General features: G+C 35.2%; 1 protein-coding gene across 1 annotated transcript in view; it reads right to left on the bottom strand.

Annotated features, from left to right (window-relative positions):
• The window catches only part of PKHD1 (PKHD1 ciliary IPT domain containing fibrocystin/polyductin), a 578800-nt gene that overhangs the window by 193331 nt on the left and 361177 nt on the right, over nt 1–24292 (bottom strand). The window contains exons 55-56 of the mRNA XM_006170441.3: nt 7065–7178; nt 2891–2978 (exon numbers count right to left, since the gene is read on the bottom strand). Coding sequence (XP_006170503.1) covers nt 2891–2978; nt 7065–7178 — 202 coding nt within the window. The remainder of the gene's footprint in view (nt 1–2890; nt 2979–7064; nt 7179–24292) is intronic.

Genomic DNA, 24292 nt, shown 5'->3' with positions numbered 1-24292 from the left:
GGGTGTGAGTTTTAAGCCACTGGGTCCGGGACGCAAACCACAGTCGACTATGTGGGAGTCCAGCGACATAGCCATTATGCTAACTGCTGGTCCCCAAAATTTTATCCTTTTAAAGCTAATTTTAAAAGTAAGAACTGAATGGGATAAGTAAATGTCTTATTCTCTTGATGGTGTATATTTTCTCTTATATTTCTTAGAGATTGACTTTATACGTTTCTATATCTTGGTAGCTCATATAAAACTTTCCTAGTAGGGGTCTCACGAGATTGAAATCTTTATTAACATATTGTGCAGTTATTCCATCAACTTGATAAGCTTATTTGAATATTTTCCTTTTTTGTTCATAATTTTGAGACATTTTTTCTGTTTATAAGTTCTAATAATTAATTTTTATCTAATATTAATTTTAAATTTTTAATGAATTGGTTTTAAATTTTCTCTGATAAAAAGTTTTTTACAGTTTTATTTATTTATTTATTTTAAATTTGCCAGAGGGTGCATATCCTTGCCAAAGACAGAAAGAGAAAGAGAGGGAAAGTGAGAAAGCACACCCTTCTGGAGGAAAGTCATGTCACAATCCCTTCTCTATTTGGGATTTTAGACAGGCACACACACATGCCCTTGGTTAAGTCCAAGACTTGAACCATGTGGTCAGCCATGTGTGATCCAGGTACACCAACCATGTGCCACGTTTTGGACCACAGTTTGATTTCTCAAAAAGTATTTTCCCTTTATTCACGATAGATCACATGTGTGTAACATAGAAAGAGAGAGAGGGAGAAAGAAGCACCCTTCATAAACTCTGATCACATCATGATCCCTTTCCTCCAATCCTCATGTGCCCAGTGAGTTTCACTTGATATTAGCCAGAAGACTGAGAAGGGATGTGCTAAGCAAGTTTCAAGCCAACCAAGCCAGAGATTCAAACCAGGGTCACCATGTGGAACTGAACTTTCCATGAGTAGCACATTACCACTGTACTACAGGGCTTTTTTATGTTAAATGTGAACTCCATCTTTTTCTACATACATTTATTTTAGGGGACCATTTTAAACAAATATATTACTTGCATAACTGGGAGATTCATTCTACTTCTGTTTCTCTTATATTCCCTTTTCGTTGTTTTGTTCTCTTACATTTTCTTTCTCTTTTCCAGTTTGCTTTAAGTTTTTTACCTCCAGTCTTGATACCCCAACTTGATGTTGGTCTGTACAAATTAAATGATTTGGAAGACATGTATCCTATTTTAAGTTTTGCTAAAACAAATTAACTTTTGTTGACTTCCTTAAGCACTCTTATATGCCATCTTCATTTGTCTATGACACTAGTCCTGGAGTTTTATCTGTGAATTTCTAACTGATGGCTAAATTATGTGTTAATAGTGTTACTAGGCTATAATACTCAGTTACTCAGTCAGACATTAATCTAGATATTGCTCTGAAGGAATTTTGCAGTTGTGGTTAACACAATTGGTTGACTCTAACTAAAGAAGAGTATCCTTAATAATATAGGAGAATCTTATCAATCAGTTGGATGGCCTTAAAACCAAGGAAAAACTAAGGTTTCCCTAAGGAAGAAGAAATTATGTTGCATGTGTGTAAAACAAGTAGAAGGCATACACTCACATATACACACAACTTATGGTTAGATGTATTTTCTATAAACAGTAACTTAATTAATACATAAACTTCTTATATTTTATGTAGTTTTATTTACAAGAAGAATTATTAGAATGTGTCTGGTTTTAATTGTTTTATTGTATCATACTTACATAATATATTTAACTTATTTTCATGCTTAGAATTGGTCCTTTATATTCGTCTTGAATTTTATTGATAGTCTTTATTTTAAATACTTCATTAGAACACTAATTTTGCATTGTTTCTAATTCTTCCAAAGCAAGATATCTCTTTCATTTACTTTCGCATGTGAATGGCATCTTCACAGTATGTCCAATTCTTTGGTTATAATCTTTTTCTCTAAACCTTTATAGATGTTGCACTACTATCTTTCTGAATTTAATGATAGTATTGAGGAGAATCCCAAGACTGGCAAGCTGTGTGTTTCCCTATGTTTTTCTTTTACTTTTTACACTATTTTTTCTTTTCTTTTTCTTTTTCTTTTCTTTTCTTTTTTTTTAGAACTATCAGGATAATGTAATGTAGCAATCATTATTCTTGATGTTGATCTGTACAAATTAAATATAACTTCTTTCAAGTTCACTATGTGCATTTCAGTTGTAGTTTTCATGATTATATCTGATGTAGCTATTGTGGGCAGTTATTAAATAGAACACTTACCTTTATGTAGCTTTGCATTTTCTGAACTCCACTTCTAATACTTAAACTTACCGTCTTTATCTCTAGACCCTATTTCCTGTGTTCTGGTAGCTCTCCATCAGTTTGTTCTTCCTGTTGCCTATTGAGTTTGCAGCAGCGAGGATTCCGTTCTTCACAGCCCCCAGTGCATTGATTTCCTTAAGATTCTTCATATGCTTTATCTCATTCTTATTTATTTCTTTCTATATCTAAACCAGATATTTTTTCAACTCATTCTTCTGTATTCTCACCTCCCACTTTATCTATTTTCTCATGAAAATCATATTTTTTGAGATTGCACTGAGAGCAATAAGCTTGTATTATCTAAAATTTACCCCAGGCACAGCTTTATGTTCCTCCCCTACCTTTTGCATATTTTGTCCTCCTTCTATTATGTTATAGAGGTTTTGTTTGTTTTGTTTTAAAGTTTCTTATAGTTCCTTATTTTTCCACTTACTCATCTTTGAATTATGATGCTTAATTTAAAATTTAATTTAATATTATTTTTAAAAATCTCAAGAAGAAAACTAAACAAACAAACAAAAAAATCCTAACCTATTCTCATTCCTTACCTCTCATTTCTTGAGGCAATATCAGCAGCAAGATGTGTCCAGGATTTCTTAGTATAAGCACTGTGAAGTTGCATTTTCCCATAAATTCCTAAAAATAAAAGAAGCAACAGATAGATAGGAAAATCCTTCAAAGAAATTAATGGTCGACAAGTAACACTTATTCCATAGGTTATTGTACAAAATATGTAATATAGAATCTATATACATGAAGATGTCCATCAGAAAAAAAAGAAAAAGTACCCTTTTTTATAGTATATCAAGTACATTTCACATAGCTGCAAAACTTGTTCTCTCATATGATATAGATAAATGAAAGATACACTACATCATCATAATCTAAAAACTGGCTAACTAGTTAAATCTGAATCACTCTCACCATTAAGTGGATCCAAAACATTTGTAATTCTGTTGAAAGTTAACTGGTTTTGATATTTTCTGTTATATGCTGGATTCTCAAAGTGGCAAGGGTAATTTTATTTCCTGGGGACAGGGTTCTGGTGTTTTAGCTTTGTTTTCAGTGGTTGGACTTAATATTAAGTTGTCAGGAAAATCACGCTTTATTTTTCTATGTAAAAATGCATCAGGAACTTTTCCAACAACCCAATATTTTGTCTTACTACAGATATCAAAGGACAGACTTTAGGACTTCCATTTCAAAATATGATTTATTTCAGACTCATAAATTAAAGTTTTACCAGGGAGGACCATAAGGTGGCGTGGTGGTTAAGGTATTGAACTCCCACATGCTGAACTCCCGCGTGGCCAACCATGCTTCAAATCCTGGACCTGAAGACTTGAAAACTCACACCAGGCATGTATGTATGCATGCCCCAAATCCCAGGAGGAGGCTGGAGGAGAAGGGATTACAGTATAACCATCTCCCCTTGTTGGAGTGGAGGGGTAGTGATTTCTCACTTTCCCTCTCCCTTGTCTCTCTCTCTCTGGTGAGCAAATGCACTCTGTGGCAAAAACCTTAAAAAAAAAAAAATGAAAAGTTTTACGAAGGATATGCTTGATGAAGCCCAGTATTGTTCCTTCAGGTCTTTTCTATGTATTATTGCCATTTTCAACCATACTAAGCATAATTCTTTGTATTCTAGTGGTCTAAAGATCTTTTGACCATGAACCTAGCAATTAAAAAATACATAGTTGTGTATGCCCAACACATTGGTATTTATTTTATTTAGATAATTTTAGATAACATTTACCATTTTAGATAACTATTATAATGAATATATTCATATATATTTGGACAGAAATTGGAATAGTTTCTTTCTGTACTCAAACAGAGTGTTTACAGGTCCTTGAATTGGTGTACCCATTTGGTTGCAAGTCACTAACATAAAAATCTCAAAATGTCATTATTTTCAGCAAAAAAAACACATGAATAAAAAGTAAATTCGGAACCAGGGGATGGCACAGTGGTTACATTGCTGGACTCACACATAGTCAACCAGAATTCAAGTCCTGGACTTGGTGGCTTAAAACTCACACTAGGTGTGTGTGCATGTGTGCCCCAAATCCTGAGAACAGACTGAAGGAGAAGGGATTGCAGCATGCCCCAGGGGAGTGATTTCTCACTTTCTGTCTCTCTGTCTCTCTGTTTCTCTGGCAAGCACACATGCCCTATAACAAAAATCTCTCTCCAAAAAGAAGTAAATACCAGTAAGGTATAAATGATAAGCCTTGGGTTTTCATCCAACATAAATTTTTAAAAAATCCATTAATTAGAATCCAATTAATTATCTATATCAACATCCATAATTTTTCATACTCAAAGAAAAAATCAGAAGACAACAAAACTAAAATAAGTATTAATGGGTGTATAAAGAATCCACTTTCAAGATATGTCCTGAAACCAGTCTTTCATGTTCACAGTTTTATAAATGTACTGCACAAGATATCATCATTTACCTAAAGTCCTTATTTTTTTACTATACTATGTAAGCTAGGCAGAGAAGAATCCTGAAGTAGTTTAAAGAGATTTCCAACAACAAGTTTACAACCAAAAGCAGTTCATGTCTTTAAAGTTGAATTATCCAGAAAATTCAATTGACCAGAAAAGCAGATTTCTTGGTGATTTCCAATTATCAAAGGTTTACTGTAAAATGACACCATTTCTTAGTTGTTCTGAGGAGATTAAAAAGGACTTAAAAGGATTAAATCTGTCATTTACTTAATGATAACACAAAAAATTTAGGCATGCGGTGAAACAAATATGTCTCCATTTCAATTTAATATCAGAAAAAAACTTTTAAAAAACCCTGGCTTGACCATATTGCTGGTGTCAGGCATCACACAGGCATCCATGTATACTCTTAACTGAAAATTTGATCCAATGACATCACTCCATAGAACAAAGAGGAGACCTCAGCAGAAAAGGATGGAATATTTCTATTTTAAACCATATAATTTGTCAATTGAAATTTAAAAAAAAAATCTTGAGTCTCATGTTATTGAAAAGTAAAATAAATAGAATGCATGAACTACTGTTTAGAAACAATAAAACATGATCAAAATATTACATGACAATGTTTATAAGAAACTGCATAGTATTCTAATATTATCGTTCCTATTTTATTTAGTACCGAGATCCAGAAAGGGAGCTGTTGAGTGCTGACTAATGTTAAATTTATATCTCATAAAGTTCAGAAACTTCACAAAGAATGGGCCTTTCTCTTTTGTCACAACATTAAGTGACTTCCTTGAAAACATCCAACACAACAGGGCATCTAAAGGAGAATCCAGCGAAATCAATATCCTGGCTATTGATAGTAACACATTTAAGCTATGTGACAACATAATATTTAACGGGATAATAAAATATAGTACAGTAAACTGAATCATTTTACTTACTCTATAAGTGAGGGAGAAGAAACAACTAAGAGAAACTCAAATTTTGAAAAACATGAACATCCTTAAAGAAAGGGAAATTGCTTCCCAGAAAGTTATCCCTCTTTACTTATAAAATTAGGAGTGTTCATACACAGAAAGTAAGAAAGTACTGAAATCTGATCATCAGAACCTTATCTTTTAAAAGTGAGTTATTTGGGGGCTTACAACATGTAGTTATACAAGGCCAGTCTCGGTTTGGGTGCTCTTACATAGACCAATTTTAACTGGAATTACTATTGTGGCAATATTGGAAAAAATGTTAACAAAGACTGGTTCTTAATAATCTAGGGATCTATCAGCTTTAAAAATGCATCAACAATGGCATAGTATTTGTAGCTGATAATATACACTCTCAATGCAGACTTCAGTTGCTGGTCAATCTAGATATAAATCTAAGTTCTGAAATTATAAAACTGTGAGGCCTTCTGCATATTGGTATCTCTATTTTTATTTTATTTATTTATTTATTTATTTATTTATTTTTAATCTTACTTATTTTATTTATTATCATCATAATATTGTTTATATTACATTGTCTTGCCTATAACTTTATAGTGTATTACATTGCTTTTTCAAAAGGGATTGCCATGCATGTCAGTCAATACAGAGACATTAAACTCCCCACTTCATCATTCAATATCTTTTCATTGTTTTTTTCCATCATCATTATTTACTATTCCAATTATTTTTTTAAACAGTCAATCACTATTTCTCATTTTGCTTGTAACAAGACTTTACCCATCATGAAATACTTCTCAGACCAAACCAGTTGAGAATACTATACACGTCGTCATCAACAGGTAATAAGCTATATCTGTGTCTCACTAATGTCTTCCTCTCTATTTGTTCCCTTGCTATCTTTCTCTATCCTCTTCTCTTCACCCCCTCATTCCACACTGTCTTATTCTTGTTAAGTATTTTCACTGCTTTTATGTCCTCCAGTATTTCACTCTCTACCATAGAGTGCGGATAGTCGGTATGTATTGGCAGGGTATATACAATATCTTTCTTTTATAGCCTGGCTTACTTCACTCAGCAATAGATCCTCCATATCTGACCACTTTCTATCAAATGCTAGGGTCTTGTTATTCTTATTTTGACACCTGTAAAGAGACACTACTCACAGGAGAGATTGTAACCCAACTAGTGAATATAAATTACCTAGAATACTGCCTGGAATTTAGTGGGTGTACTATGAATAATACTACTTTGCTAGACACACACATACACATATTTCATTTTCAATAAAAAATTTAAAAATGATACCATATATTCTTACCAATTGTTCCTGGGTCAATATGAATTCCATTGTAACGGTTACAAAAGACGCCCTCTGAGGTCCTAAGAAGAATCAGCAGCTTTTGTTCTTTTTCTAAGGGATTTTCTAAAGTACCTGTTTAAGAGAAACATTTGTCATTCTAAGATACAGTTAAGTTAGAAGAGAAAGAAGGGGTGAGCTGTCCTCATAGCACTGTGGTTAAGTCTGCGCACTAGGAGCCAGATCCTATGGCTATGGTTCAAATCTCAGCCCCAGTGACTTGAAAAACTCACTGCATACTTGTGCATACCCCAAAATCCTGGTAGGAGAGAAAAAATGCAGGAAAGGGATTACAGCATGACCACATCCTACCCGGGGGTGCTTTCTCTCTCTCCCTCTCCTACCCCTGCCCCCAAGTGTAAATGCACCCTCTGACCAAAAAAAAAAGAAAATAAAGAGAGGAAAATTATTTTCCATAATTTCAGTAATATAAAGTAGATACAATGAAGTAGACGATATGAGAAGAGTCAATGGTCATATAGATGAAAAAGGGTAGGGGAAAAAATGAGATTCAGTAAGCTTCCTTGAGCAAGTCTGAATTGTTGTTCAGCAAATATTCACTCTTCTTTCTTCATTACAACAGTATATACTTTCCTCACCTAATGTTGGCCTGATTAATTCTATCTTCGGATAGAATTGATAGTAATGCCAACTTTCAGTTGATGCTTTAAGAAACTTAGCAAGTTCTCAGCAGATGTCATGCATGAAAGGAGAATTTCTTAAATGGCCTCTAGTGCCTGAATGAAGAGACACAGAGAAAGGACCTGAAGAGAACACACAAGCTAGAACCAACCGAGTCTAACCAAGTCTAACATAAATGTCTGTTGTTGTAAACCATTACGATTTTGGAGTTATTTGTTAGACATCATTATCACAGCAAAACCTAGCTCAAATACTCTATGGCTGTGTAATCCCCAAATTTCCTTACTTGTATTTTAGCATTTAATCCTCACAGCAAACCTGAGAAGTAAGTATAATTCTTACCCCGGTTTTAAATATTAATGCATAATGAAACTTAAAGCTTTAGGGGTTTCTTTGAGTTCATCTGACTAGTAAGTAACAGAGTGTATTTGAACAAATATATGTTTTTGCTAAGTTTTTTATTAAACAAGTAATATAGATTATTTTCTAATTCTAAATTCTTTTAGTAATGTAAAAACATAGGCCATAGGCTATGTTACTCACAAAGCCGTTGGGAATTCCCTATGACCCTACTCAACTGATGCAAACAGTGAAGTACGGGTCCCTTTTTAAATATGATCATTGTTCGGGGAATTGGCTGAAATAGTGTTAGGGAGTATGGACCTAAGGAAGGTGATTTTTCTTTAGAAAACATATCTGAGTACATAAACTATGACAGAGTAAGCTGTTTAAGAAGTAACTGCTGAGAAGGTAGTTCCCAAACTAAGTACTGGATCAAACAGTTTCAAAAAACCAATTTGCTGTCAAGCAAAACTTTCTAGTTTAAAAACTGCAAATAACAAAATGAAAATGAGGTTGTCAAACATAATATAAAATAGCTGGTCACCTTAAAATGGCTTGATTGTCATTTTGGTAAGAAGTCTTTCAGATAGCGTGAAATCATCCCCCCTATCTCCCAGCTGGCACCTCACATTTACCTGGCTAGCCAAAAGACTCAGGGTCAATGTGAAGCTTGCTGTGTACCTATCTTTACTATCCAGCCTCATCTTCACAGTCCAGCCTTCAGAGCCATTGTCCTAGAAGGGACTACCTTTTCTTTCCTTTTTTTTTTTGGTTGTTGTTAATTGCTAGAGAACACATACCGCATGTGCTTACCTGAGAAAAACAGAGAAAGAAAGCACCCCCTAATGGGGTGTGGTCATGCTGCAAACTCTGCTCTGCCATTTCTCCATCCCATCAGGATTCTGGCTACCGGTGCACAGTTGCCTAGCATGTTTTTCAAACCATCAGAGCCAGGATTCAAACCATGTAGTTGGCCACATAGGGTCTGGCTACCTTAATCATTAGGCCATAGGACCTGCCCTTGAAGGGACTTTGAATGCAAGACTCAGAGATGTAAGTAAATCTGCCTAGAATTACACAGTAGGAGAATGGGTGAGCAAAATTAGAACCCACAGTCTGTGTATTTGCAATAAGATGCTAAAGTACGCTGCTACTCTGTGTAGGTAATGACAAATCCTCTGCTGAGAGACTAATGCATCCTCTTAGCCAAAACAAAGATGTGCTAGAGTAGAAAGAAGGAAAGCAAGGGAGGAGGAGGATGTTAAGTAAATGTGTATAGCGTAGCTCTTATCTTGTGGTTATAAGTCTGTCCAGTAAGCCATTTTCCAACTGTGATTTCATTTATTTCACGGAGGGTAATGTACAGTCTAGGGGGGAAAAAAAATGGCCTAGCACTAAACAGATACCAGAGAGAAAAAAAGTAGGACAGTTTTTGCCCTAGAGAAATGTATGCAGAGTCCCACAAAAGGAGTTCAGCGTTCCTCTAAAATCAGAGATTAAATCAATTATTCAACCTAAAACAGCAGCACATGTGGAGCTTTCAAGGGTCTGGGCAAAATTAGTCAGCCTGCCCTGATCTTTTAGTATCGAAAATGACCAGAGTTTGGATTCTTGTTTCTAATGTGGGAGAAGGAAAAGATGAAGGATAAAGACTAAGTGGAAAGAAGGCAAGGGTGAGAGGGAAATACATGCCAGTCTAGGATTAAAAGGTAGTGCTTCTTGAATTTGTAAAACCCTAGTGAGTAGAAAACGTTCAAAGCTGAAGGCCTCATCATATACCCAAATCTAGCACGGAGAAAAGACAAGGTGTTCTCTGCACCATGGACTTTGCCCCCTAGTAAGGGCAGCGACTTCTAAGACGCTCAGGATAATGCAGTTCATCATCAGTTAGCCTTGATAAAGCAGTTCTAAAATAAAGCAAGAGGCATATTAAATCTGGGTGAATTTATATGTTCACAACGGGAGAAAAGTAAAAGATCGTCATTGTGCCGTGAAGATATTCCAATTATTTTCATATGAATCTTCAGAGCCCAATGATAAATATTGTTGAGGTTCTCATGAGGAAACTGAGGCAAAGAGAGGTTAAGAAACTCGTCAGGAATTACACAGCTATTAAGTGGGTGAGCTGGGCCTTAGACATAATAAGGATCATGCTAGGACATGTGGAAATGGAGGCCTAAAACAGAAGTAAAGGGAAATTGATATTACTTAGTATGATGGTGGCCAATGGAGGGAAAACAGAATAGGATCCAGATGGTAAAATCACCTGGGGATATGGAAGAAAATAAGTTCTGGTTTATGAAAGATAACCATTATAAAGATGTCGAGAATATGGTACAAATGGAGTCCATGAATTTCAAAAGGTAAGAAACAGTGAAAAGGGCCTTAGAGTATTTTATTAACTAAGCCTCTGATGGAATCAAATATAAACCTAGTTTACACTTAAGCTTACCCTATAAGCACCACGGCCCATGCCTTGTAATAAGCCACCCCATAGTAAAATATTTATCGTTTCCTTAATTCTTTTTCCTCTGTGCACATGAGATTTCTCAGCTTTTTTAAGTCCTTTGGTTTCATCCTGCCTACCTTCTAAACATCCCTTGAAACGTGTCTCCACGGTAATTTCTTTCTAAAAGACTCTTGTGTTCTTGAAGTAGATGCCTTCTTTTGTGAATAAAATGTTGTATGCCCCTTTTGTGGCAATTTTGCTTCAAGAAACTGTCCTAAAGAAACAGTATGAAACATGGACAAAAATTAATGGCCAAGGTGCTTTGCTGCAATGTTATTGATTTTTTAACAGCAAACATTTGAAAATGCTTTGAAATAGTAAATAATTGGAAACATCTTTATTCATTTGTAATCCTCACTCTCTTCAGTTTTTCTGACATGCTCAACAGGCAAGCCACACAAGTCCCAAGAATGCCATGTGCTTCTTTGCATCTGCTCCCTCTGCCTGAGAACAGTCACTCTTCCTTTTTTTTTTTTTCCACCATAACTAATAGCCTGAGAACAGTCACTCTTCCTTTTTTTTTTTCCCCCATAACTAATACTTACTTATTTTCAAAATCACCCTGAATGCTCTCTCCCTGGGATCCTTCCTTGTCAACTAAGTTTGGGTTACATGAACCTCTATGGGCTATCACAGCAAACCATGTTTTACCTCAACACTTTCTAAACCTATGTGGTAAGTGCCTTTTATCTGACTACCTCATTCTCTCAGTGAGCCGAGAGAAGAAACTATGCTGCTAACAGAATTTATTTGCTAGGGATATTTTCATGTACAGTGGGTAAGGGAGGGAGATACCGTGAGGCCAACCACAGTTCAAATCCTGGCCATGGTAGCTTAAAAACCACAACAGGTGTGTGTGCATGAGTACAAATACTAATTGAATTATAAAATGGACGAAAAGAATTGTGACATAACCATGTCCCACTGGAAAAGGCTTACAGAATGTGCAATATTAAGAGAAAGATTTTTCAATTATCAAAAGATACTTTTAAGACAGAAAAAAGGACATCATAGAGTAGAAAAATAGATTTGCAATACATACATTGGGTCTTGGGAAAATTATGATGCATTTTTGCCTAGAAAAATATGCCATGACTTTTCTAATAACCTAATAACAAAAGGTACCAAAATTATGACTTCAATAAATTAATATAAAAAGATTTGATTTTATAAGAAAATCTATCATAAAAAGGGTAAGAAAACTTCACACAATAAGACTTTCTCAAATAGAGAGTAAATATATAAAAAGTGCTCAATCACATTAGAAATGAGAGAAATAAAACTTAAAATAATTCATTGTATAAGCTATTGTGATGTACAGTGAATGTATAAAATAAATTTTAAAAGAATTTAAAAAAGAAATACAAAGATTTCTGTTTTGGGGGGCCTTCATTTGTGAAGACTCTCATATAACACATTAAATAATTTTTTCTTGTTAAAAATTTAAAATAATAATCTCTCATTACATAGCCACTAATATAGATTTATTACATCTGAGTTATATATTTTGTTATTTTATCAAATTTTTCTGTACATGTGTCATATTTCATAGTAAATAAAAATTTATTTAAGTGAGGACTATGTTTCAAGAACATATATCAATAAGTTTTTGTTTATTGAAAGACTGAAAACTGGCCAAAATTTTACAGACTTCTACCCAATACACCACTTTTCAGGTGCATTTTATTGAACCCAGAACAAGAAGTTGTATTTTCAAATAACTTGCATTTCTGTCTGACTTAACCTTGAAATTCCATAAATACGATGATAGCACATAAAACATAGGTTAGGGCATTATCTCCAAATTCAATTTTACGTATCTTTCTCCTGGCCTTGAAAGCACATTGTAGGGGGCCAGCAGGTGGTGTGGTGAAGGCATTGGACTCCCACAGAGCCAACTGTGGTTCAAGTCTGGACCTGGCAGCTTGCTCTCTCTCTCTCTGGTCAAATTGAATAATAATAATAATGATAATAATAATAATAACTAAAATTTAAAAATTATTCTTTAAAAAATAAAAACAAGAAAAGAGAAATTACATTATATGAATGACTCTTGAAGTTGGGATTTTACCTAGAGTGTAACTTTCTCATGTCCTGTTACAGGGCAGAGCCTCTACAACATTCTTACTATGAGATCCAAGCTGGTAGGTAGTGCTGAGCCAACTAAATTGTGATTCATAATTCCTAGTGTATATTTGACCCACTTCTCTCTAACAAATACCTCTCCAATTAAACTAATTCCATCTGAAAGTGGAAGAGACTTGCAGTCCAGTGAAATAAGAAGTGGTTATAAAAGCCAGTAGGTGGGACCAGCAGTTAGCATAATGGCTAAGTCGCTGAACTCCCATGTAGTTGACCGGGGTTCAAGTCTTGGATCTGATGGCTTAAACTCATGCCAGCACATGTGCGTGTGTGCACAAGATCCCAAGAGGAGAATGGAGAAGCAATTGCGGCGTGGCCCTCTCCCCTGGGGGGTGATTTCTCACTTTCTATCTCTCTGTCTCTCTTTCTGGCGAGCACACGTGCCCTATAGCAAAAACCTCTCCCCCCCCAAAAAAAATTTAAAAATAAAAAAAAAACAATAATAAAATAAAAACAGTAGGCATTACCAAATTATAATGTCTAACCCCTCAGGGAATTATTTTATTCAGGCCAACAAATTTTTACCATCAGTCAGACTTCTCAATTTATCAGTAACAGAATATAAACATTAAAATGTTATTTATTGTTTACAAAATTTATAAAAAATTTAAAAACTTTACACATAGTTTGAGCAAATTATTTTACTTCTGGAAGTTTAAGTCTCTCCAATGGTTAAACAGGCACAACAATTACATCCATTTTTGTAAAGGTTAAGTGGTTTAGTGCATGTTAATAGTACAATGCAGGTCAGCAGGTGGCATGGTGGTTAAGGTGCTGGACCTCCACATGGCCAACCACAGTTCAAGTCCTAGATCTGGTGATTTTTTTCTCACTCTCTCTAGTCAAATTTTAAAAATGACATAAAATAAATAACAGCAACAAGAAAATTTTTAGACTAATACAATGCACAGTGTTTGTGTATTGTAATACATACTTTTGAAAATGTTGGCTTACTAGTAATATTAGTAAAAAAATGACAGTAGTAATAATGTGCAAATATGACATTGATTTTAAAATTAGCCTTAAAAATTTTAAATCAAACAAAAATGAGGCATGCTCAGGACCAGCAGTTAGCATAATGACTATGTCGCTGAACTCCCACATAGTTTATCGCAGTTCGAGTCCCGGACCCAGTGGCTTAAAATCATGCCTGGCACATGTGTGTGCGTACCCAAGATCCCAAGAGGAGAATGGAAGAGAAGGGATTGCGGCGTGGCCATCCCCCTGTGGGGTGATTTCTCACTTTCTATCTCTCTGTCTCTCTCTTTCGGGTGAGTGCACGTGCCCTATAGCAAAAACCTCTCCAATAAATAAATAAATATATAAATAAGGCATGCTCTTTCTAGTCATTAATGTCCAATTTCTAAAGTGCTATTAAGTAGACACTTCAAAAACAAGATTAAAATGATCACTTATTTATGGATCTACAAGAAATTAAAAGTAAGTGACTCTCAAACTAAAGCACTCTTATGTTTTCCAAATAAGAAAATAAACAAATCATTCCTTCATTCACTTGTTTAGTTTTCTTAAAATTATTTTTCATACAAAATAATATTTAACATTTGATTTATTATATTATTATTTTAATTATTAAAATTAAACTCTAAGAATGTTATATTACTGCTAAAGAGGTTCATGAGTCAAAAGTACAATTTAAGAAGCACTGAGGCCAGTAGATGGTGTAGTGGTTATGTCTTTGGACTCCCATATGGTCGACCATGATTTGAGTCCTGGACCCAGAGGCCTGAAATTCATGCAAGGTGTGTATGCATGTGTGCCCAGTATCCTGGAAGGATAGTGAAGAGAAGAGACTAGCATGGCCACCCCACCCTGGGGTGTAGTTTCTCTCTTTCCTTTTCACTGTCTTTATCTCTGTCTATCACTCTAGTGAGCACATACATCCTAATGGTGGGAAAAAAAAAAAAAAAGAAACAAAACAAAAAAAAAGCAGTACTGATTTGACGGCTGAAAATCTTTCTGCTGGTGCTACTCTGCCCTCTCAGGTGTGTGAGATTGTGGATTCTTTTCCTGTCATCCATTCTCCATTGCTGCTAAAGTTCCACTGACAAGACCCGGAGAGCCTGGGAGAACTGGCTACTGGAGTAGAACAGCTGAAAATTCTTCCACTGGTGTTGCCTGCCCTCCAAGTTGAATCTCATATCTTGAGCCCCAGGTGCAGCTGGTCCCAAGAGATTATGGAAAGAAATCAACACCTAAAGTGGCTACATGTACCCTTCTCTGATTGGAAGACAAGGCCTCTCCCAAGAGCATACCTGAGAAGTAGAGCTCTTCTTCTCCCCTGACACTTCAGAGTCAATACCAAAAAAAGTAGGAAGAAGTGTCCAGTTCATCATATGACTAGAAACCAATGCAGAGATACAAAAAATATGGGGGAAAAAAGAAATATCTCTCCCTCAAGGGAACAGAATAGTTCTTCTTCAACCATAAACAGCACAAAAGAATTTACAGAAATGATAGAAAAAGAACTCAGAATATTCACAGTGACAGAGATAAGAAAGTCCTTTTACAACTTAGAGGAGGAGATAGATACCATAGAAAAGAAATAATCAGAACTTCTGGAGATAAAAGACTGTAACATAGAAAATCAAAACCTTCTTTGAAAGTGTTAATAGCAGATTGGACCACATAAAAGACAGATCTCCGACCTGGAAGAAAAAACCACTGACTTAGATAAAACCACCAATAAGAACAAAAATACCAGCCCCCCCCCCAAATGAGGATAACATATGGGAAATACAAGAAACTATTAAATGCCTAAATATCCAAATAATAGGCTTTCCCGAAGGTGAAGACTCAGACAAAGGCATAGAAAATCTCTTCCATTAAATACTTGCAGAAAATCTTCCAAACCTAGAAAAAAAAAAAAAACATATAGAAATCTAGACCCAAGGGGACCAGCAGGTGGCATAATGGTTAAGGCGCTGGACAATCCCACATGGCCGATTGGTCAAAACCAAAGGCAAAGACAAGACAAAAATAGCAAGAGAGAAATGGCAATTTACTTACAAAGACTATCCCATTTGTAATATCAGACCTCTCAACCAAAACAAGGAAGGAAAGAAAAGAATGAAAAGACATATTCAAAGAAAAACAATTTCAACCAAGGATACTATACCTAGTATGAATATCTTTCAAATGGGAAGAACAAATAAAATCATTTTAAGACAAACAAGAACTACTTACCTAGTCTAGACTAGCTCCCCTAGAAATACTGAAAGTACTATATCAGGAAAATGAAAAAGAGACCCTCCCCCCCCCCAAAAAAAAAAAAAAACAGAAAGAAGAAGAAGAAGAACACAAAGCAGCTAAGAAAATGGCTAACAAAATGGGAGGGACAAACCCACAAATATTGATAATAACAGTGAATGATAATAAACTAAATTCTCTAATTAAAAGACACAGATTGACTGTATGGAGAAAGAAACAAGAAAGAGAGAGAGAGCGAGAACAATAGCCTTCTATATGCTGCCTATAAGAAACATACCTCACAGATAAAGACATACATAGACTGAAAGTGAAAGACTGGAAAAAGACATTTTGTGCAAATGGAAATCAAAAGAAAGCTAGAATCATTATACTGATCAGACAAAATAGACTTTAAGACAAAAGCTATAAGAGACAGAGAAGGACACTACATAGTAGTAAGAAGGGCTAATTCACCATGAAGATATAACATTTATAAATATCTATGAATCCAACACCGGAGCACCCAAATACGTGAAAGAAAGACTGCTAAATCTAAAGGGAGAGAAAGACTACAAGAAAAGAATCATTGGAGGGCTGGCAGGTGGCGTGGTGGTTAAAGGTGCTGGACTCCCACATGGCCAACCATAGTTCAAGTCCTGGACCTGGTGGCTTGCTTTCTCACTTCCTCTCTCTCTCTCTCTCTCTCTCTCTCATCTCTATCTCTCTCTGATCAAACTGAAAAACAATAATGATGACAATAAATGAAGTTAAATAAAATAATTATTAAAAAAAAGAAAAGAATCATTGGCGATCTCAACACCCCACAGTTCTCTTTGGACTGATCATCTAGACAAAATAAGAAAAGAGATAAAGGATATAAACAATACCATAATCAAAATGGACTTGACAGACATATATAGATCATTTCAACCAACAACCACAAAATATATATTCTTCTCATCCCCACGGGGAACATTTTCAAAGAGTGATCACATGATAGGGCACAAAACAAGTCTTTACAAATTTGAAGGCATAGAAACTATATCTAGCTTCTTCTCTGACCATGATGGAATTAAACTTAAAATTAACTTCAGAAAAAAAAAAAACTCAAACATAAACAAGCATATAAAAACTAAACAACCTACTCCTGAATGACTTCGCAACCACTGAAGAAATTAAGACTGAAGTATGTGACAAGTATAGGAGTTTCCATAACGTATAGGACAGAGTGGAAGCAGTCATAAAAGGGAAGTTAACCGCAATTAGTGCACATAAGAAAAACAATGGAAAAGTGGCAAACAACCTAACAACACACCACATCTAACACCTAGCAACATGAAGGGAACTGAAAATCAATGACAAAAAAGTGGTGAAAAAGTGCCAACAGAAAAGAAATGATAAAGATTTAAGCAGAAATAAATGAAATAGAGAATAAATAAACTGTATAGAAAATAATAAAACCAAAAGCTGATTCTTTGAGAAGATAAACAAAATTGGCATACTGATCAGCTAGACTGATTAAAAAGAGAGAAAAAACCCAGATAAATCAAATCAGCAATGAAACAGGAAATATTATAATAGACATGGCAAACATAGAAAAGATCATTAGAGAATACCTATGAGCAATTATATGACAACAAACAAGAAAATCTGGATGAGATGGACAAATTCCAGGTCATATATTAGGTTGTTGTAAAAGTGACATATTTTCCTATTTTTTTCTATGCAAAAATGTGTCATTTACTTTTCCAATATAATCTACCAAGATTGAATCAGAAAGACATGGAAAGCCTGAATAGACCAATAACAAGCAATGAGATTGAATCTGTAATAAATAATCTCACAACAAAGAAAAGTCCTAGGTCCTGATGGCTTCACCCCTGAATTCTATAAAACTTTTAAAGAAAAGCTAACCCCCAATCTATCCAAACTATTTGTAAGGACCCAAGATAGAAGAACTCTCCCAAATTTATTTTTTAAAGCTCCAATCACCTTCATCCCAAAACAGATAAGAACATAACAAAAAAAAAACCTACTTAGACCAGTATCTCTGATGAATATAGATGCAAAAAATTACAAGATACCAGAAAATTCTATCCAATGATACATTAAAAATATTATACAATACAACCACGTAGGCCTTATTCTAGAGATGCAAGCATAGTTCAACACATACAAAACCATAAGTGAAATACAATATTAAAAGAAATAAATATAAAAACCATATGATCATATCAATTGATGCAGAAAAAGCATTTGATAAAATACAATATCCCTTCATGATTAAGACTCTCAGCAAAATTAGCATAGAAGGAACATTTCTCAACCCAATAAAGGCATATATCAAAAACCCATAGCTAATATCACACTAAACCTGGAACAAGACAAAGCTGCCTACTTTCTCCACTCCTTTAAAAAGGAGTACTGGAAATCCTAGCCAATGTATTTAGACAAGAGAAAAAATAAAAGATATTCAAATAGAAAAAAAAAACTGAAATTGTCTCTATTTGCTGATGACATGATTATATACATAGAAAAACCAAAAGAATTCACAAAATAACTCCTGGAAATGGTAAATGAAGACAGTAAAGTAGCAGGATACAAAATTGCCATACAAAAATTTATAGTGTTTCTATAAACCAGCAATGAGCAGACTGAGGTAGAATAGAAGAAAGCAATCCCATCTAAAATAGTCACACACAAAAAAAAAGTTTACGTAGGAATAAATCTTTTTTTTTTCTTTTTCCGGAGACAGGAATAAATCTTTTTTTTTTTTTTTTTTTTTCGGAGAGAGGTTTTTTTCTGTAGGGCGCATGTGCTCGCCAGCAGGACATAGAGACAGAAACAAGAAATCACCCCCCAGGGGGGATGGCCACACCACAATCCCTTCTCCTCCATTCTCCCCTCCGGATCCTGGGCACACACGCACACACACCGGCATGAGTTTAAGTATTTGCCTACTCCGATATCTCCAAGAGTTTCCCCTGTTTCATTCACCAGTAGTTTTATAGTTTGAGGTCTTAGGTTTAGATCTTTAATCCATTTTGAGTTAATTTTTGTTAAAGGTGAGAGATAGAAGTTCAATTTCATCTTTCTGCAGGTGGATACTCAGTTTGTCCAGCATCATTTGCTTTCCCTCCTAGAATGTCTGGTGTCCTTCGTCAAAACTGAGTTGGCTGCATTTTGGGGGTTTATTTCTGTATTATATATTCAAGTCCATTAGTCTACATGTCTATTTTTGTACCAGTATCATGCGGTTTTGATTATCAAAGCTTTTAATATATTTTGTGGTCATGGAGTGGATGCCTTCTACTACACTCTTCTTGTGATATTGCTTTGGTGATATGAGATCTTATGATACCAGATAAATTCTATGACTGTTTTTTCTAAACCTGTAAAGAGTATCTCTGGTAATTTGATCAGAATTTCAGTAAATTTGTAGATTAATTTGGATAGAATTGACATTTTGTTTATATTAAGTTTTTAATCCAGGAACATGGGATGTCTTTCTTGTATCATATTCAATTTCTTTTTTAAGATTTTCAGTTTTCCTTGTAGATGTCTTTGACTTCTTCAATTAGATTATGTTTCAGTTTTCCTTGTAGATGTCTTTGACTTCAATTAGATTATGGTTGGTGTAAGGGCTCTGTCACTGGACTCCCATAAAAAAGAAACACTGATTTAGGAAATACTAGATTAGTAAAGTAAAGATGATTACTACAAATGTGTTTACTAGAGACTGCTAGCCCAATGGAACAGAAGAACCAATACATACATATTGAAGGACATGTTTGTCAAAGAAATGATGTCCATCAGAAACTAAACATATCTCAGGGCCAGCAGGTGATGTGGTGATTAGGGGCGCTGGATTCCCACATGGCCGACCCCAGTTCAAGTCCTGGACCTGGTGGCTTATTCTCCCTCTCTCTCTCTCTCTCTCTTGATCTGTCCATCTCTGGTCAAGTAAAAATAAATAAATAAAGTTAAATTTAAAAATAATTCTTAAAAAAAATAAAATAAACATCTTTTTATGCTTAATTTCATTTTGAAATACATATTTTTTAACTATTGGCAGCCAGATAACTAAGGATTCTCTGAGCATAGAAATGGGATTTAGTGTTTTCTGTACCTATAAAGGACAAAACTTTTACCCTGTTGCTCTTCCAGTTAAATAAGTATAATACTTGAGATTCACATCGTTGATGTCACCTTTATATTTTATCAGCTTAGTTTCATTAGATAACTGTCAGTGTAAACAAACTGATTTGTTGACCAATGATCCTCATTAGCAATGTATGAACCAGCAATTTTTTGGATATCTTTGTACTCTTATATTTATACATTAAATGTGTAGGTATTTATAATTTTTCTAATCATCATTAAACTTGAAAGATGACATTTATATTGGACTTAAGATGACATTTATATTTAGTTTAACATATTATTTTTAAACAAGTATCACAAGATTTTCTCTAATTGCTCAGTGGATCTGACTATTGGCTGTTATGGTTGTAGGCTAGGGGATGTTTGAATATATACTTTTCTCAGGTTTTTCTCCTTATTAATTAATCATCCAATGAGCCTTATGGGACTATCAGTTTGGAAGGCAATAAACTGGGTATGGATTTTTTTTCTTCTTCAGGATTAAGAAAGTTCCAGTCATGGACGCAATGAAAGGAACTTCTGTACACATAGAACTTCATTTCCTGACAAAGTCATGTGCTAATGATGACCTTAGGCTCCTAGATACAATTGAGAGACAGGACTGACGGATACCCATCACTGGTCCTGAAAAACAATATGTGACAAGTTTTAGGAAAAAAGCCCGAGTTTCTAATATAATTACCAACAGAATAGGCAGTGTATCATAGCCTGGTTGTGACAGACCAAAAAACAATGAACTGCTCTGTCCCCAGGGATGCCAGTAGTTAGGCCATGTCTTAATGATTTAGGGAGCAAGGAGGATTTTGTTAAGTTTTAAATATCCATCAGAATATTTATTATACAAACTTGTTTATATAATAAAAATAAATTATACAAATATATGTATTTTATTATTTTTATACATTTATTATTCAAAAATAAGTATACTATTTTTATAACAAATCATGCACATATATTAGTTATGATTATTTCTCTCTGAAGTTTTCCTATAAACTACGGAGGTGAGGGCTCAAAAAGTTCATGGAGGGCCAATAGGTGACACGGTTAAGGCAGCTGGATCCTACCTACATGACTCCCTGTGCAGTCTGCATTCAAGACATGGTGGCTTGAAAAACACTCCAGGTGCATTGCATGCATGCCCAAAATCCTAAGACGAAAATGGAGAAGGGATTGAGGAATGGCCATCACCTCTGAGGGTGACTTCTCACATTCCCTCTCTCTCTCTAGCTCTCTGTCTCTCTCCAGAGTGCACATGCCATATAGCAAAAAAACTAAAAAAAAAAAAAAAAAGGAAAAAAGTTCATGGAAAATGTATATTATGGAAAAAATCAATTTAAACATTTTCAACAAAAATCAACTCATATTTTAATTCTATTTTTCACAAACTTTTTGAAGTTCCCTTGTATTACAAGAGAATTTCCCATTTCCAATTTTAAAAGTACAAGGTTAAATGTAGTCTTTATTGAATGGAAAATTTGGATCAACACTATGTTAACATAATTGATAGCTAAAATAACAAAGAACACATGTGGCCTAGTAAGAAGGTCTCATTTAACAGGAGTCACTGATAAAAGAGATGGGTTTAGACAGTTATTTGTGGGCAAAGAATGCAAGCAGGAATCTTACCTATCTTGCTCAATCCCAAATATTGAGGATTGAATATTCAAGTCCCAGGAATAATGTCTGGCACAATAAACCAGTGTTTATTGAACAAGCTTTGAGGTGGGCATTTATTATCAGTTTTTCTGTTATAGTCAGTTTTGGCCAAGATCATCAACCTTTACAATCTTTTTAAACTTTTTACTTTTTAAAGTTATGATTTCTGGTTTATGTATAATCCATGTATAGCTTTGTGGGCTATGGTGTGGGGTTTTTAGGGCACTCATATATTATATAATCATCAAATCAGGGATATACCCATATTTATCTTCAACATTATGTTGTGCACACTTGTTAATAGTTTTAATAGCTTTTCTTAAAAATATCTACTGGGACCAGCAGTTAGCGTAATGGCTATGTCGCTGGATTCCCACGTAGTCAACCGCAGTTCAAGTCCCGGACCCAGCAGCTTAAACTACCACCGGGCGTGTGTGCGTGCGTGCGTGCCCAAGATCCCGAGAGGAGAATGGAGGAGAAGGGATTGCGGCGTGGCCATGCCCCCTGGGGGGTGATTTCGCGCTTTCTGTCTCTCTGTCTCTCTCTCTCTTTCTGGCGAGCACACGCTCCCGATAGCAAAAAAAACCCTCTCAAATATATACATATAAATATATGTATTAAATTGTTCATATTTTTCACTCTGCTCTGATGCACCAGTCTAGCCTCTTCCCCTTATTTATATGCATTCTCATGTCCATTAACAATTTTTCTCCCAAACATCCTATGCACTCTCCCCTAAACGGCTGTTGGTATCCACCATTACTGTCTCTGTTTCTGTGCTGTGCGTCCTTCAATTTGTACCATAGGGTGCAGATATTTGGTATATGTTTAGTTGGGGGCACAAGGTATTCATCTTTTACAGCCTGAGCTATATTTTACTTAGCATTATATCTACTAGGTTTGTGACAAATGACCAGATTTTGTCGTTATGCCTGAGTAGTATTCTACTGAATCATCAACTTTTAAAATATGCTTTTGCACTTGCTGTTTCTTTCATATAGGAGACAAATATATTGTGATCATTTAAACATTAATGCTATAATACCTTCCTCAGAGATGTAGATATTTAAATATAAGGAGACTTGGAAGTCTTACAGAAACATGCATTTAGCTGAAAGACGTAGATATGTCCATTTGTTTAAGTATACACTAATTAGTCACATAGCACATTATCACAAGCTTACTATGCAGTAGGCAACTGAAGCTGTAAAATGTTCTGATGAAGTCTATCGTTTAATAAAGAAAAGCTATTCATGAAAGCATACCATTTCATAGCAATAAAATGCAGTAATTACAACCTGAATAAATAGAATAAATGAGAAGAAAAGACAAACTGAAATCTATTGCATGGAAACAGGAAAGGCTTCCCAATAAAAGTACTTTAGGGGCAAAGGCTTGAAGGATGAATATTTAGCATAACTAAAATAGCCTCTATCTCAGTCCTGTTCTTATTAGCTATGATACCTTGGAATAAATCAATAAACTCCCAAGATCTTAGTTTCCTCATCAATACAATAAAGAAGACAGACAATGCACGCAATCACAAACCATAGAAATCTGCGACATCACAGTTATTGAGCTAGTACAGGGAATTTTCCAAATGTTGTACGATGAGTTACTAAACTAGAATTCTAATCCAGGTCTTAGGAATTTCCTTATTTATGAGAGTCATAGTCCAATTTCTGTCTTGGTAAAGCCATATTCAAGAGATTGTCAATAGATAGCCCTTTTAGCATAATTTGAACTCATCTTGTTCTTTTATCCTTTAGAAAACAGCACTGTGTATCTTGAAACTCACACATAATGAAACACACGATGTTCACTTTATACTACTATTCACTATTCTCCAGCTATAGTGGCTGCCTTTCTGCTCACAACTATGCCAAGCACATTTCTGCCTTGGGACTTCTGCACCAGTCCTTCTTCTGGTCTGTAACTCTAGTTCCTATCTTTGCAGGTCTGGCTCCTTCTTGTCTTAAAGGTCTGAGATCACTTGAATCTCCAGAAAGATTTTTACTAACTACATAGTGTAAGGTGGCCAACATCCAGCTTGGACTTCTCTTCAACTCATTGTCCTCTTTAGTTCCTTTCTGAGCATGTATCACCTTCTAAACTTATCTTTCCCATTTCATTTACAATTTCATCATCTCTTTCCCCCAACAACAGAAAGAATACAAGCAGGAATCTTACCTGTATTGCCTAATCTCAAATATTCAGGATTGAATATTCAAGTGCCAGGAATAATGTCTAGCACTGATTTGGCATTCAATGAAAGGGAACCAGTTAGCATAATGGCTATGTCGCTGGACTCCCATGTAGTCAACCGCAGTTCGCGTCTCGGATCTGGTGCCTTAAAACTCACGCCAGGCGCGTGTGTGTGCATGCCCAAGATCCCAAGAGGAGAATGGAGGAGAAGGGATCATGGTGTGACCATCCCCTCTGGGGGGTGATTTCTTGCTTTCTGTCTCTATGTCTCTCTCTGTCTGTCTGGCGAGCGCATGCGCCCTATAGCAAAAACCTCTCAAAA

The sequence above is a fragment of the Tupaia chinensis genome, unplaced genomic scaffold (genome assembly GCF_000334495.1).
Source record: "Tupaia chinensis unplaced genomic scaffold, TupChi_1.0 Scaffold148470_1, whole genome shotgun sequence".
Taxonomy (NCBI): domain Eukaryota; kingdom Metazoa; phylum Chordata; class Mammalia; order Scandentia; family Tupaiidae; genus Tupaia; species Tupaia belangeri.
This window is presented reverse-complemented; position numbering and strand designations above follow the sequence as displayed.